Below are 16,419 nucleotides of genomic sequence, written 5' to 3'. Positions count from 1 at the left end.
CATCGCCCTGCACCCTTCGCAAATGCTTCGCATTTCCCAAGCCGTTAGGGCGGATGAGCCAGCCCAGCGCCTGACACAGGCCGGCCGTGGTTTCCCTGACGGCCTGACGAGCCGCCCACAGGCAGAGGGGCCAAGCCTGTCACCTGGCTCTCCTCCACCCCGTATTTCATTGACGCGGCCAGGTACGCTGGGGAAGCCATCCCCGCCCCCGCCCCGTTATCTTTTACAGATGTTTCAACGGGGCGCTGCCGGGAAGCCCCTCGGGGAAGGCAGCCGGCTCCGGCCCTTGCCCCGAGAGATCGCTCCCGAGCACGGCGCCATCTCCCCGCCCCGGCCGCGCCTCCCCCCTGCCGTGCCCCGCGACGAGGTAGCCGGGCGGGGCCCCTGCAGCCTCCCCGCCACCGGGCCGCCGCACGACGCGCAGAGCCAGCCCCCCGGGCACGGCCCCCGCCCCGCCGCGCCCGCGGCCCCAGGAGCGCCGCGCCGGGCCGCCCCCGCCGCCACCTGCCGGCCCCGCCCGCCCAGCGCCGCCCCAGCGCCGCCCCGCCCCCACCCGCGCCAGGCTTTCCCGGAAAGGTTCTCTTTCCGGTCCGCCGCAGCTGCTCGCTTCCGGTTCCGTGTCCCCAACATGGCGGCGGCCCCTGCGCTAAGCGGGCTCTGAGCGCTGCGGAGCCCCCTTAGTGCCGCCGCCGCCCGCTCCAGCCCCGGGGCCCGCTCCCACTCCCGCCGCCAGCCCCCCCGTTCCCTCCGTGTGGGGCGAGTCGGGCCGGGTGCCGGTGCCGCCGGGAGCGCCGGCCGCCCCGGGCTGCCGAGCGGTTGCTGCCCGGGGTTGAGGCGCTGCCGCCTCCGCCGCCGCCATGGCGCCGGTGCAGCTGGAGAGCAACCAGCTGGTGCCGGCCGGCGGGGGCCCCACGTCAGCCCCGGCCCCGCCGGCCCCCGGGGCCGTGACAGCCGCCGCCAGCCCCGGCTACCGGCTCAGCACCCTCATCGACTTCCTCCTGCACCGGACCTACGCCGAGCTCACCGTGCTGGCCGACCTGTGAGTGCCCCAGATCCCCCCTGGCCCGCTCCCGGGCCTCTCCCTGCCCGGCTGCCGGGGCTGGCAGTGCCGCCTTCCCAGCATCCTGGGAGGATGAGGAGGCCTCGCCAGAGATCCGTCCCGGACCGCGGCCGGGGCTGGTGTGGGGGGAGGTGGCTGCTCCTTCTGCCACCCTGGGGAGGTGGCCCCGTTCGTGCAGGCTGGTCTCTGCATCGGGCTGTAGGCAGGGGCCTGGGGAATGCTGCTGAGCTCTGGGATCTCCTATAAAGAGAGACTATGATTGTGAGGAGTGCGGAGCAGCTGGATGCAGATTGTCTGGTGAAATGCTGAAGTTCGCCCCCAAGTTACCGTGAAAAAACCCAACTGTGGTGTTTGTACTGATATCAAAAGACATGAAACCAAAACGTGTGAAGTGTAGATACTTTCATGTGCTGCAACTCTTTGAGTTGCCTGTGTACTTTCAAAAATACCGTTTGATTATTTTGGGGAAATAAAATAGGTTATTCACATTTACTTGATGATCTGCTTGCTGATGATGTTGCATTTGAAGTGGCAAAACAAAGGAATGTTTTGGGCCAAGAAAACCTTTCCTGAAAGCATTTGGACTCTGGATAAACCTGTTTCCCTTTTACTTTGTTTTACATTAGAGGTTCTTGTGGAGAATTTGTGTGTTTTAAGAAGTGACGTATAGAACAAATAGAAAAAAATAGGTATAGATCTTGTGAAATGCTATATCTGGTAAGTATGCAAATAGAGTTTTGCTTGACTTGGGGTTAAGAGTGTTCAAACTCTGGAAAGGGCGAGGAGTTCTGGAATTTTTGGAAGCTCTTCCAAAGCAAACTAAATGTTAGTCAAGAAGTGTTTCTGTACATTTATGGTATATATGGACAGTAGTTGATACTGCATGCATTCTTGTAGGAGCATGTGTCTGTCTTGTCTTTTATTCTTGTTTTAAGGTCCTTTAGACTTAATGTAATTGTATCTATTTTAATTTTTTTTCTATTTTTATAATTATATATATAATTAAGGTGCAAAATAGAATGTGTGAACAGCACACAGGGAATGCTTTGGGCACTTTGATTCTCCAGGTAGTTTTTAGAAGCTGTGTGATATCCCTCCAAAAGCAGAGTTTTCCAGTGTATTTCCCCATAAAGTATGGATTTGACTAGTAGAAAACCAGTTGGAAGTATTCTTCTCCTTCCCTCCAACAGAATGATTTCTCATTCTTTTACTAGCCAGGGCCTAGAATAAAAAAATAAAAATTAAAAACAAAACAAAAAACCCAGACTCTTTAAATGGGATGCCTGTGATACCTGTAAAACATTACAGAAATAGTACTCTGCAGTAGTGTCTCACACAGGTTGTTAATAGAATTCTGGAGTATGGCATTTCTCCACTTTTAAATTGAAAGAAGTTTCTTTTCCCTTTTTAATCGGGCAAGTCAGGAAACAGTCAGTTTTAACACCTGCTGCAGGTGGTTCTAGGATTGCTACTATGGATTAATTAAATCTGGTTATGGGTGCTTAGTGAGCGTCATCAATTACAAAGCACAGGCAGTGATACTACGTGGCTCACTGCATCAGCAGAAACCTTGGGATTTCAGCACCCTTCATCAAGCTTTTAAATTCATTTGACCAGTTACAGCTTACCCAGGACACGTTAGTGACAAGTGCCCCGCGGTGCTACTATACTCCTGATTTTATTTCCATCTGCCACTTAACTAGGCTGCTTTCTAAAGCTGTCAAGCTACTTCCTTTATCAAACACGTAACTTTATTGTATTTAGGAAACATTTACAGTCATAGACATTTTGAAATGCTGTAGAAGTTCCTCTTGTACTTAGTTGAAGGTTGCTAACAATTATTTTTTTTCTCTCTGCTTTTTTACATAGATTACCAAGGAAGACTGATATGGAAAGGTGAGTTACAATAAGACAATCTGTAATGCATGTTAAAATACAGAATTTGTTTAGGATGTTAAGATAAATATTTTATTTAAACAGTTCAATATTATTCTCTTAATTTTAGATATTATACAAGAAAATAAGCCTTGTCTGTCTTGCTGTCACTACATAGTTCAAGATTTTTCTCAGCATCAGTGGCAGTATAAGTTTTTGTTGGGTTTTGGTTTTGTTGTTGGGGCTTTTTTTTTTATTGCACTGTTCAGTAACGTACTGTTGCTGTTACAGTAGGTAAAATCTGTCAAGGGCATTTTTCTCTTCATTAAGCAGTAAAGCTGATGGGAAAGGGAACTGGAAAACCTAAATAGATTCTTGTTAGTGTGATAAAGAAACTTTGTTCAGAAGAAGCAGTTCAGAAATGAAAACAAGTTAAAAACCTTTTTTCTGCTTTTTTCCATATTACCTGATCTTTGTTATCATGAGCACTGTTTTCTGCTTCTGTCCTGTGTGGTTTTTGAAGTGTGAGGATTATTAGAGAACAAATAGAAGAGAACAGAACAGGCCCTTTTTTCTTTCCCATTTCCCAAGATGAAAGAACTTAACTTACTTTTTTGTTTGTTTGAATAAATTTTATGGAGGTTGTTCAGAAAATTGTTTCCTTTATTTGTGTTTACATGCTAATTGGACTAATTTTCTTTGCAGACATATAACAGCTATGATATTCCTAAGAAAGTTAATAAAGGATTCTCAGTACCGGGTTGATCATTAATTCAGTTACCTGAAATCTTCCAAAACTCTCATAACATATTGTGGAATCAGTCCCATTTTCAGGGAATCATAACCTGGGATAATTTCTCTTATCCTTTTCCTTATGCGTAACGTTTTATGAAGACAAACAGTGTGGGTTTTATTGGGGGTTTTTTTGTTTGTTTTTGTGCTTGTTGTTTGGGTTTTTTTAAAATATTACTCTATTTGCTGAGGAAATTACATTCAACTTCGTCCCAGAGCTCCCTTGTACTGGGGCAGGAGGGGGCTAAGGCGAGGGGCTTCTCGCATCTGTATGTTTAGTATTTCTTGGTAAAGCTGGAATCTGCTTTGTGGGGCACACAGGTCTGGAGCAACAACTTAAGTCCTAATGGATTACAGATAAAAGAAAATAACACAGCCTTCAATGGTTACAAAGAATGTCCTGCAGTTGAAGTTGTCTTGAATTTAAATTGTCACATCCTTGTTAGCTTTGATATACGACTCTTCTTGGTAATGTGGCTTTCCAGCTCTTGGAGGAAATCTATAAGGAATGTAGTTTAATTATCCAGATTATTCTGTTTTTTCTAACTTTGAGAGCTGTAATGGCAGCAGTAATTTGACATCAAGTTCTGTTTCTTGAAGCCTGCCTGGTGACATGGCATGCAAACTTTGGTGAAGATGTGATGGTATTATGCTCTAATAAGGATCACATAAAATCTACATTCATTATTACAGTACCTAGCTAAAAGATGCTGTGATAAGAAAAAATGATAGGAAATTACACATCATAGTATAATTTGGCTTTCGTTTGTAAAGGGTCACTTATTAGTTATAAGTGATAGGAACAAATAACTTGGAACAAGAAAGAAGTGGTTGGATCTGTCGTGTAATATTAATAGTGCTGAGTTCTGAGGTAAATCCAGGGGCTTGCTTCTTGATAACAGAGAGCTTTTTTTTGCTCAGTATTCTTTATATTCTCCTTTTTATCCTCCAGTGAAGTGTAATATGGGGGAAACTTTTATCTGAACACAGTAATGGCTGTGTAAGATTTAACTGGAACTTGGATTATTATGACTTTGCAAGGCCCTATCTTCTGTTGTGCAGAAATGGAAGGTAAAACCTTACACCTGCATTCCTGTATGAACAGTTCCTGCTGAGAAGTATTTAAAAGAGAAGTATTGTTAAAATACTTCCAAGAACTATATGAACATACTGTTTTCCTATAAGTAGGCAGTTTGCCTACTGGTTTTACATTAGTTAGTGAACAAGACTGTCACTTATCAAATTTGCAGCAAAGACTCATCTACACAAGATTAAAAAAACCTAACATTCAGAAATGTTGTAAGAACATGTTATTTGTGACTTCAACAACAGTGCAATTACATACCTAATTTCTGTGTAAGAATGCATTCTGTTCTTTTCTAATGACAAAATAACTGTTATTTCACTCCTTTCATAGACATGGATAATAATTTTGATTGGAATAGTACTTTGGAGATACCAAGTCCTACCCTCTGCTTGAAGTAAAAGACAGTTTTAAAGTTGGTTCCTGTTGCTCAGGGTCATATCCAGTTGAATTTTAAGTATCTTCAAGGATGGAAATCCTGAAACTTTTCTGGGCAACCTACTTCAGTCTGTACTGAAAGACTACTCTCTGTGTCTTTCTTTGTCTTCCTAATGTCTGACTAATTTTTCACTGGTTTAGTATGTGGCTGTTGTCCCCCAGCCTTTTGCACCTTCGAGAAGAGTCTGGTTCCGTCTTCTCTGTAACACACCTTCAGATATTCGAAGATGGCAGTAGGATCTCACTGTAGCCTTCTCAAGCAGAAGCAAATTCTGCTTTCTCATCACCTCTTGTATGTCATGTGTTCAAGCCCCTAACCTACTTCTGTACAGCAGTATCTTTCTTGGCTAGGGAGTATAAAACTGCATGTAGTGCTTCAGCTGTAGTCTCACAAATGCTGATGTAAGGTGAATAATCACCTTTCTTTGCCTAGGCTGCCTGGTGCTAATACGGCCTGTCATTGTTGCAAGGGCATGTTGCTGGTGCCTGTTCGCCTGTCCACCAGGACCCCCAAGTCCACTTCTGCAGAGCTGCTGCCCAGCTGTGGCCCAGCTACTGCTTAGCACCCAGCCTATGCTGTTACATGAGATTATTTGGTTCCAGATGCAGGACTGTGCGTGGGTTTTGCTGAACTTCATGAGATCACTGTCAACCAGTTCTTCCAGCCAGCTGAGGTCCTGGGGAGTGTGTACCCTTGATTTCCGATCACAGAACATGTTTGAATTTTTCATGCTTCATGCTGTTTTCACCACAGAGGTTTGCTTGATATTACTAGATTTTAGCACCTTCTATATGGAGTGTGTCTGAGAGAGTACTGGCTTTCTAAAGTCTCACTGTAGACATCTTTCAAATCCCATAAATTTATGGGTTTTTAATCTTTAAAAATTGTCAACATCTTGTTTTCATAGTTACTATTAGCGCCGTATGTACATATAATGGCTTGTCCACCACTTGAAATCTTAGTATCGCCATTCTAAAACATACGCTGTAGAAAGCAGAGAAGTTACTGGCTTAATGCCCAAGTCCTTGGATGAGGTTTGTAGTATGTGATGCAGATGGTAGTAGTTGTGCTTCTGGCCTAAATGTTCATCTGCTACAGGCAAATTATACTTGCTGCACAAAAAGAGTTAAACTTGTTACACCAACACTTTCAATACAAACAGGCTCTGTCTATACTATAAGTAGCGTTTTACAGATTAGGATCAGGAGTTGCAACTTTTGTTTGGTAGAGGCTAATATTGTGTGCACTGCGTAATACTGGTTTTGTCCAAATGCATTTGTTACTTTAGAACACTGTATGAGGAAAACATCTTAGGTGTGTTGTTTTGTTTGTTTGGGTTGGTTTCTTTCAAAGTAACTAGAAAACTGATGAAATTAGTGTATTGGATGTGTAGAAAGGGAGGAAAATCTCTATAAACAGCACATGAAATGATATTAGTGTATGGTATTACAGATTACATTGTAGATCTGTGTGTCTTGTTTAATGCATCTACGATGTAGATCTGTAACAACAGGATGAAATCTTGATGTGCTCCTGTTACATTCTGTTTTACAAAAAAGACATGTAAGCAGACTCTGCCTCATTTTGATGATCTCATACAAAGCATGGTGGGAAGAATATTGACTGTCGGTAATTTCTCCTTATCATAATTCCTTTGCAAGGCAAGAATGGAGAGGAAAGTAAAAGGGGGGGGGGGGGAGGGGTTATGGTCTCCACCACCACCCTGTTTCCTGACATAATGGTAGCATATTGTAACACACTGTGTAAAGACGTCTTAAAATTATTAGAGTGAAATTTTGTTTAGTATCAGATTTATTTGTTTTAGTGAATGTCAGTGTAGTGTTACTGCCAGGTCTTGTAACCCTTAGGTATATTGTCTTGTATACTTTAAACTTAATCATAAGCCCTGGGGGAATCCTTTAAAAGGTGCAAAAATAACCCGGTTGTGTTTACTACGGAATTGTTTCTCTCAAAATCAGTGATTAATTCATGTGAGTATGCTTTTTTTGTTTCCCCAGACAGTCTCGCTTGGTTAGAATCCGTGTATGTTGTTAGCATTTAGATATTCAGAACAGTGAACTTTCTTTCCCCCCATGTTCTAATCAAACAAGCCCTGTATTAGTGATGCCTCCATTAACACAGTTAAAGTTATCATTACTGGTTTTTATTGGCACAAAGTTAAATTGCAGCTTTATTATATATCTGATTGCTGGTTTAAGCTTTATTATATATCTGATTACTGGTTTAATGTACGTTTCTTTTTTTTTTTTTTCCCCCCCCAGAAAAATAGAAATAGTGCAGTTTGCAAGTCGCACTCGTCAACTGTTCGTTCGTTTGTTAGCCTTAGTTAAATGGGCTAATAATGCTGGAAAGGTGGAAAAATGTGCGGTAAGTTAGCAACAGAGTTGGGTATGAGATAATCTCTAAGTGAGATGGGATTTTGGTACACCCTGACTTCTCCTTATTATAAAAGTTTTTTTTAAAAAAAGCCTATTTCATAGGCAAATGAATATTGAATTATAAACAATTTTTTTCCATTTAGCAACTGTATAATCTTGTCTTTTAACAGTTCATGTTCCCAAAAACTCTTCAGTGGCAAAAAAATGGAAGGCTTGTCTGCACATAGTTTCCGGAGTGCTTTGGGTTTAGGTGATAGGACAGGGAAGATGGTGATCTTGGTGTGTTGTTAGTTGTTGCTATCACTTTCATCCTGCTCTTGGTTAAATAAGAGTAAAATTCTAGAATGTTGCAAAAAACGAGCCTCTAGTCGATTACAAACAAGTATGGTTGCATTCCAGTGGCAATCATCAGACGAAGAGCTGTGAGGCTCCGCAGCATCAGAAATGGCATGTGGATTTAAAGTGTCCTTGCATACAAATGTAAGACATGGCCTTTGTTTTATAAATGTGATTACTTGAATTGGAAGCAACAGATAAAATCATTGCAGTATATGCAGGAGATGAACTGGATATAAAAGGGCATTGATTTGTGCATTTTTTTGGACACATACCTTTCTCCCCCACCCACCCCCTTCTTGTCCTCTGCAGATGATATCAAGTTTTTTAGATCAGCAAGCCATTCTGTTTGTGGACACTGCTGATCGTCTAGCATCACTAGCCAGAGATGCTTTGGTCCATGCTCGTCTCCCTAGTTTTGCAATCCCTTATGCTATTGATGTTCTGACAACTGGATCATACCCACGTCTGCCTACCTGCATTAGGGTAAATAATGCTACCGTATGTTGCTGGGGGCGGGGGGGGCGGCAAAAATCCCCTGTACAGTATCAAATGCATGTTGATGATACTAATTGTCTATGTGCAAATGGAACTGTAGTTTAATACAGGCCTAGTACCAAGTCTCTGCAAGTTTCTCTTGCAGAGCACTTCCTATTTGAACAAATTATGCTTTCCCAGTAAAACATTCCCTCCATTTAAACTAGTTCTGCTTTAGAATGAGTAGGGTTAGCAGCACTTCTTCCTTGTTTCTTTAAGTATTTGCACATGCTAAGCCACCATCCTAGAAGAATGAAGTGTGAACAGGAGTTGCTAACATCTGTTGTTCTTAGAGCTTTTGCCTGCTTTTTGGAAATGTACTGAAACACTTACTAGCTCTCTTTAATGCTGCTGCCTTTTCTTACTGTTAAAATGCAGAATAAGAGGATTTTATGAAGCTATATAAACAGTAGTACCTGTGACTTGGATCTGTAGCTACAGATAAAGATTGGTTGTCAAATCTTAGTATTTAAGAACAAGTTTAGCCTGATGTAAGGCCCTGAATTTATGTAATTGATTCAAATTGAGTAATTTGACTCAGTGATCATTTTCAGGTAAAATGTAATCAACTAGAAAACAAATCTGAGTGTAGGATATAAAACTTCACCTATGTGTAATGACCTGTATTTATATTTTCAGACTTCCAGTCTGGTTAGTTTTCACCATTGCTACTGTCTATGTATTATATGTGCTTGAGTTACGTAGACTTATTTGTGATTGTTTTTAACAGGATAAAATAATCCCTCCTGACCCAATAACAAAGAGTGAGAAGCAAACCACACTTCATCAGCTAAACCAGATTCTTCGACATCGACTAGTGACTACAGATCTCCCTCCACAGCTGGCAAATCTTACAGTTGGTAAGAATTGGAATTACTTTTTGAAGAATATATTATTGGAGGCTGATTTTAAATTGTTGCTTTAGTGATAAAGCAAAGCTAAAAAATAGCTCAAGTGAGACCATTAGACATGCTTCATCTGTTAAGACTGGGATCCTGTCTCTGTCTGACATCAAAATACGTGTTTTCCCATTTTGAAACATGGGAGCATTGGTAGTATTGCTGAAATACTATTTAATTTTAAGAAGAAAACCTGTGCAGGTAACGGCAAAAGGTTGTAGGCATTGTCTTGTTCCTTCAGCAGATGTGTTAGTCTTAGGCCTAACAATGTAACTGCTTTACCTTAAGTGAATTTTAAAATGCAGTTTAATTAAACTGTTAGGTCTTCTGTAGAAACTCTTTGAACTTTAGCTTGAACAATTCATTGTAATGTTGCTTTTTGAATCTGTTGTGATATTAATCTTCATGCATAGAATTTGTTCATATTTATGTATACCTTTTGTTCTGTGGCTCACTGCAGTGCCAGATCTCTTAATCTGTTTTCAGATCTCTGTTTTCATTTAACCCAAGTAGTGATAGACATTAAAATGACCTTTTTTACAGGAAAGATGGCTATAAACCACGCTAGGTTATTGCAGAATCGCAGAGAATAGGGCTGGAATGACCTAGTCCAAGCTTTTAACTAAGACAAGGTTAGGCATGTGTAAACCATACCCCACAGACCTAGAACAAAGATGTTTCTGAAAAATCTTAGTAGTAGTTTCACTGGATCTTAAGTGAACACTTGCAGTATCACTATTAGAGCCGTGTTTGTCTGATGTAAATATAAATGGGTATATGTCTGAGCTCTTCAGATTTTTCAGTTAACATTTCAATGACTACTAGTTTCTGGTTTGGGGTTTGGTTTGTTTTAAGAGCATGTCTGAGATGCGTTTGAAAACAACACTTCTTGAGTTAAAAGGTTAAAATTTCCGTAGGAATATTTCTGTGTGTCTATAACTGTAAAAATATATGGCATGTTTTGTTAAGTGATTGAGAAGGAGGTTGACCTACAGGTTATAATAAGAACTTGTACTAAACTGGTTGCTCTGCCACTCATTCTCTTTATGACCTTACTTACATAGTTTTGACAGTCTTTGTTCCCAGTTCTTGAATCTGATAGCAGAGCTCACAAAGGTGTGAAGATATATATGTCAATTTGATAAATAGTGTGCATGTATATAAGTTATGCAAAAGATTATCTTCCTGGCATGAAAATGGAATGACAATATTTTAATGTTAAATAAATGGTTTGCAGTGAGTTGTGTTTTCAGGGCTAGATTTCAGCCTGTGCTGAGATCATGTTCCGAACCTCTTTTGAATATTGATTGAAGTATTCATGGTTTGTATAGCAAAGAACTGGAAAAATGAAGCCAGATATTTTGTGTAACTTGTCATGCTGGTAGTCAGGTCAGTGTTAGTCTGTATTATAGTAGCAGAAGTGTTAACAAGTTACCGTAACTGAAGTACTGCTGTTCAGGACAGTTTGGTACATCTGTCCATGCTGCTTATTGACACCGGTTCTGTTGCAGAAGCAACTGTGAAGTCTTCAGAGCTGCACAGAAGCATATGCAACAGAGTAGAAACTGTAGGGAAGCATTGTGAGTGCCAGGAACTGCCACACTGAAGCATCTTAGGAGACTGAGTGAAATAAAACATTCTTTTCGTTCTTAGCCAATGGCCGTGTGAAGTTCCGAGTTGAGGGTGAGTTTGAGGCCACCTTGACAGTGATGGGTGATGACCCTGACATCCCCTGGCGCCTTCTGAAACTGGAAATTTTGGTTGAAGACAAGGAAACTGGTGGTAAAAAGAAAAAATCAAACCTTTACACTTCCTTTTTAACATGATGTTAATCTCTGATAAGTCTTGTTTATACTGGGTCTTTTGCATATCATAAATTAAGATAATGAAGCTGTGTATACTTACCTTGTTTTCACCTTGCTCTGTGTGCCTTTAATATCTTAACAATGATAGACTGTGACAGTGTAGTAGACTGACTGAAATTTCCAGAGTAAACCAAGGATTTTGTTAGAAATTCTGGTATGGGAATTGCTCAGTACAGTTGTATCTTTTTTTTTTTCTCAAATATATTAATTTATTATATTAAGTACCTAGTTTCCTTATGTCTAATGTGAATTCTTTTTAATTCATGAAAGATGGCCGAGCCTTGGTTCACAGCATACAGATCAACTTCATCCATCAGTTGGTCCAGTCACGGCTGTTTGCTGATGAAAAGCCACTTCAGGACATGTACAGCTGTCTGCGTATCCTTCTGAAAGTTACTTCTGAATAAGCTGTTTAATGTACCCTTGCTGCTCTTGACCCGCAGCTTCCAGGAAAAATGTGTTCCCTGTTAAGCTGGGGGAAGATGTCTGGATCTGTAGTAAAAATGATGGCCAGTTATTCTCAGGTGCCAGCCTGTAAGGTTTGGTTTTACACAAACAGCAAAGGTAAAGGTGAGGTATTCAAGACAGCAGGTTGTGTGCTAAGTCAGTGCAGCAGTGGCTGACAGCATGTGCTGATTTGAGAGATAGAATACAGTGCTGACTTGGAAGGTATGGGAGCTGACAATTCTTGCTACCAAGAACTGTAGTAAACTGATGGTGGTGTGTTACCTGTATTGCACCTGTGTGGATAGTAAGATGAGATACAGCATGGGCAGGAAGTACTGCAGTGATTTGCTGCATGCAAAGGGCAAATGGCTTGACAATGTGAAATGGGTTTTAGTGAAACAGTTTCTACAGAAACAAACAGAATCATGTTATTTTAAGGTGACCGTGGGAGATGAGGTTAGTGGTAACTATAGGGTGAATTGAATTTCTTTGTTAGTAATCTTTTCCCTAAAAGATGATTTGAGCTAAAAATCTATGAAACAAAGCTGTTGAGACATTCTTGTCTAACACCTAGAGAAGAGTTTAAAAAAAAAAAAGGGGGGGGGGGGGCGCAAAAAAATCTTTGAGAAATATTTGAAGTTGTTTATGTCTTTAGCTTTGGGTTGGTACATAGTATGTTTTCAGACAGCATCTTTTCCAACTTCTGTGACAAGTGGATTTATGTAGCGTACAGAAACAGATTTATGTAGTGTAGAGACTTTTTGGTGGTCTTACATTTTCTGAACTCCATTCGTTAGACTCCTTCTGCTTAGCGCTTCAGTTGGAAGTCTTGCATTCACAAACTTTAATGCTGATTCGAGAGCGCTGGGGAGACCTTGTGCAAGTGGAGCGATATCATGCAGGGAAATGTCTCTCACTCTCTGTTTGGAAGTAAGTTAATTTTAAAAGGGCTGTTAGCAAACAATAAATGCAGTAATAGGAGAGTTTTCATTTACTAAGCTTGAGCCATAATTTTCAGAATTGTACTTCCTTTTTGTTGTGAGACTCCTAAATTCTTGTAATTAAGTACCTAAACATGTTGCTTAACTTGCAAAGAAGTGAGGGTTGTACATCAATGTACAGGAGAACAATGGATATAGTTATAAATCAGCTTGTATTTATGCAGATATCTAAATAAATTGATTAGTTCTTTGTCAGCCTTTTACTATATTTATTTCTTGACTATTTATTGCACTAGGTAAAATATAAAAAAGCAATCCAGATGCAGTTCTGTATTGAATTTACAGGCATCTAAAACTTCATGTAGTTTCAGTTTACCAACAGTTATGCATTTAAAATGTAAACTAAACCAAATACTTTTTTCAGTTCAGCTGACACAATCTTATTTTTAACCAGATCTCTCAGAATCAAGGATTAGCTACTGAAAGGTGTATTTTCTGCTATTGTAGTTACATGGTTTAATTATTCTGTTTATTTTAAGTCAACAGGTGCTTGGCAGGAAAACAGGGACTGCATCTGTTCATAAGGTCACTATTAAGATTGATGAGACTGATGTCTCAAAACCCTTACAAATCTCTCATGAGCCTCCACTGCCAGCCTGTGACTCCAAACTAATGGAAAGAGCCATGAAGGTAAAGGTTTGCTTTGCCATAGGCATGTATTTTTATAAATCAAAAACTTAAATATTTTGCATTGTCATCTTGTTTCATCTTGATTCTATTTAAAGAGCTGTTTCTAAGATTTCTAGTGAGCGGTTACTCTAGGTCGTGTTTATGTTGGGACCCAAAATCGTTACAAGATACTGGCCTTGACTTCATCTTAAACATTACACCTACTTCACAGTGCATTATATGACACTTAGGAGGCAGAATGCTGAGGCTGGGAGGGAAGCAGCAGCAAAATTTCAGTTATGGTTAGCATTTGGCTTGAAATGCTTTATGGAGAGACAGTTCCTCCCTTTTGAGTCTTGGAGATGCTGTGTAAACTCGCTGTGAAAGTCATCTTCCCCATGTCGCTTGAGTTGGCAGTACTATTCACTTTAGAAAATCTTATGATTTGGAAATCTTGTGAAAAAAAGCTAATCTGGTTTGCTTGTTAAAAGTGTTAGGTAAAGCTTACACTATCACTAATCAGTTTATGGCATATGGCCTATCTGAATGTGCCTTTATGTAGTCCAAATTCCTATATGTTAAAGGTGGGATTGTTGAAATGATCCAAAATAAGTAATTGCAGGCAACTTCCTACTTGGATCAGGCTTCACTGGTGATAATTCTAGATCCTGGTTAATGATATCTAAGAGAAACTGCATTTTAGGTTTTACAGTAAATCTCTTAAGTTCCTTGGCCAGTCTGGTTGTGATGTATCAGAATGTGTGTTTGTCATTATTTCTACACTGTTTGGGTTTGAAAGTTAATAACCTGGAGTGAATGGTACAGTTTTCAAACTTCCAGTACAGTTTTTCTGCTGGGAAGAACTCCCCAGCTCAGGTTCTTCACCTGTCTTACAGAACTTTCTATTGATGACAGCCTTCACCTCCTGTACGTACTTTGTATTTGAGCCTCTTGGCCCATCTTCTTTACCAGGTCTGACAGATAAGTCTATATGGTGAACGTCAAGAACTTTATGTTTGGCTACACAGGAGTGAGAGAAACCTAGCGGAGTATAGTCTCTTTCTACTTCTAGAGTAAAAATTCTACTATTAGTGTAATAAATATATACTGAATTTACTCATTTAATAGCCTAAATGAGCATATTTAGGCTACTAAATACACAGTTAATATAGTGAAGATACTGTATTTATGCCTAAACCCAGGAGAATGAGCTTTATCTAGAACATCTGCTGAAGTTCCACTGGAGCTGACATAATGTGAGCTTACTGAATCAGGTCTGCAGACTGTAGATTAGGATATGAGGCCACTGTAAACTTGAGATTTGTCAAAGTTAATGCTGACTCCCTTTGTAACTACTTGCTCTGAGCTTAAATTCATCAGCCATGGTCTATACACTTCTGTTCTAGTGTTTGAATAATGATCTCAGCTTCAATGACGTAGAGCGCACACTGTTTCTGTTTATTTAAGATACTATATAAAACAGTGGCAGGAACAAATATGTTTGTCTAAGCATGTTATTATACATTAACCTACTGAAAATTTGATGTAGCTGTAGAACATGTAGTCACTTGTTAGTGAGGAAGATATAACTCATAGCAGCTGCTGAGTTGAAATGCTTTTGTAGATGGATAAACACTGGAAATTTTTTTAAGGCCTTGTCTTGGAGGGTCCTTGGGAGGTCCTCTTTCAGAGGACGGTCATTCTGGTATATATGAAGGCATGTACTGAAATTCTGTATAAATCTGTTCTGGTATAAACCTCTTCTGCGTTTATCTCTTATGCTAGCATAAAATTTGAGAGTAATTCACCTCGAACAGTTTTAAAAGCAATGAAGTTAACTAAAAAAAGATTTTGCAGTAATCTATAGCTCCATTTATGCAAAATATGTAAATAATATGACTGTGATATGAGTGGATATCAATGTGAATGCTTGAATTCATGTTGCACAATTAAGCCACAATGAATATAAGTGATGGCATAAGCTTCAGCACTGGCAGTGCAACAGCCTCTAGATGCAAGCCTCCTGATACTCCTGGGTTCAGTAGGATTGGTCTTATTCAGTGTCTGCCACTGCATCTTCACTGCATTGTTACCCCATTAGCAGGACTAAAACTAGCGAGTTGTATTTCATGCTACACTTGCGTATGTGTTTGTGTAGAGGCAACCATATTCTAATGGAGTGTTACTTTGGGGTCAGGGGGGTGGGGAGTGGGGTGGTTTGGTTTTTTCCTTAGTTTAAGCTAGTTATAAACAGATTCCTGCTAAGCTGGAAAATAGTTCAGCCTTGTTCCAGAACAAGTAGGTCTGCACACAAAGCAACAGCATAGGTTGTGAAACTTCATTTCTTTTACATTTTCTTCTAGTCCTCTCTCAAAAACCCTCCCACTGCCTGCTGCACAGACACTTATGTTTGTTTGTCATACTTTCTAGTGATCCAGATACTCAAGTTAATAGTTCATCTGGTTAACCACAGTCCTAAGCAAATTCTTTCTGAAGTGATTATTTTATTGACTTAAGTAGCTTTGTTCCAGTATGCTAATGTATGAAGTCTACACATCAAATTTGGACTTGCTCAAGTACATTCCTCTTTTACAGATTGACCACCTATCAATAGAAAAACTTCTAATAGACAGTGTGCATGCAAGATCTCATCAAAAACTCCAGGAGCTGAAAGCCATTCTTAAGAGCTACAATGTTAATGACAATTGTATGTGTTTTCTACTGAAGTTTGTTTCAAGTTAATTTCTATTTGTGCCTAGGAACACTTCCTTTTTTCTTGGTATTTCTTGTTTTTATTAATTTAAATAAAAAATAGGAAAAAAATGGGAGATACTCAGAATTAACAAGACTGCTTTAAATTATTCTGCATTGATAATTGTAAAATATTCATACTTCTGAATGCAGTGTAATAGATGAAACTGGTAGAGCATTGTAGTCCGAGTTAAAGGGTTAAAAGTTGTCTACTGTAAAACATGTTCAGAATTGAAAGTAAATCCTTCACTGTCTTGCTAGCTTTGGATGAGACTTTGCTTAAAGTGTTGTTGAAACTACTGGGATTTAATTGAGCTTATAATTG

The 16,419-nt window shown here is 40.2% G+C and overlaps 1 protein-coding gene across 2 annotated transcripts in view; it reads left to right on the top strand.

The window, feature by feature from the left end:
• Positions 1-611: 611 nt before the first annotated feature.
• MED14 (mediator complex subunit 14) overlaps positions 612-16,419 on the top strand; it is a 36,091-nt gene continuing 20,283 nt past the window's right edge. For both annotated transcript variants that reach the window (XM_055802004.1, XM_005234501.4), the window contains exons 1-10: positions 612-1,039; positions 2,930-2,956; positions 7,533-7,638; positions 8,298-8,471; positions 9,253-9,382; positions 11,075-11,203; positions 11,557-11,664; positions 12,531-12,663; positions 13,214-13,364; positions 15,939-16,050. In XM_055802004.1, the coding sequence (XP_055657979.1) occupies positions 858-1,039; positions 2,930-2,956; positions 7,533-7,638; positions 8,298-8,471; positions 9,253-9,382; positions 11,075-11,203; positions 11,557-11,664; positions 12,531-12,663; positions 13,214-13,364; positions 15,939-16,050 (1,252 nt within the window). In that variant the 5' untranslated portion in view covers positions 612-857. The remainder of the gene's footprint in view (positions 1,040-2,929; positions 2,957-7,532; positions 7,639-8,297; positions 8,472-9,252; positions 9,383-11,074; positions 11,204-11,556; positions 11,665-12,530; positions 12,664-13,213; positions 13,365-15,938; positions 16,051-16,419) is intronic.

Source organism: Falco peregrinus, chromosome 4, assembly GCF_023634155.1.
Source record: "Falco peregrinus isolate bFalPer1 chromosome 4, bFalPer1.pri, whole genome shotgun sequence".
NCBI classification, from domain to species: Eukaryota; Metazoa; Chordata; class Aves; order Falconiformes; family Falconidae; genus Falco; species Falco peregrinus.
Note: the sequence above shows the minus strand (reverse complement) of the source record. Positions and strands in the feature narration are given on the sequence as shown.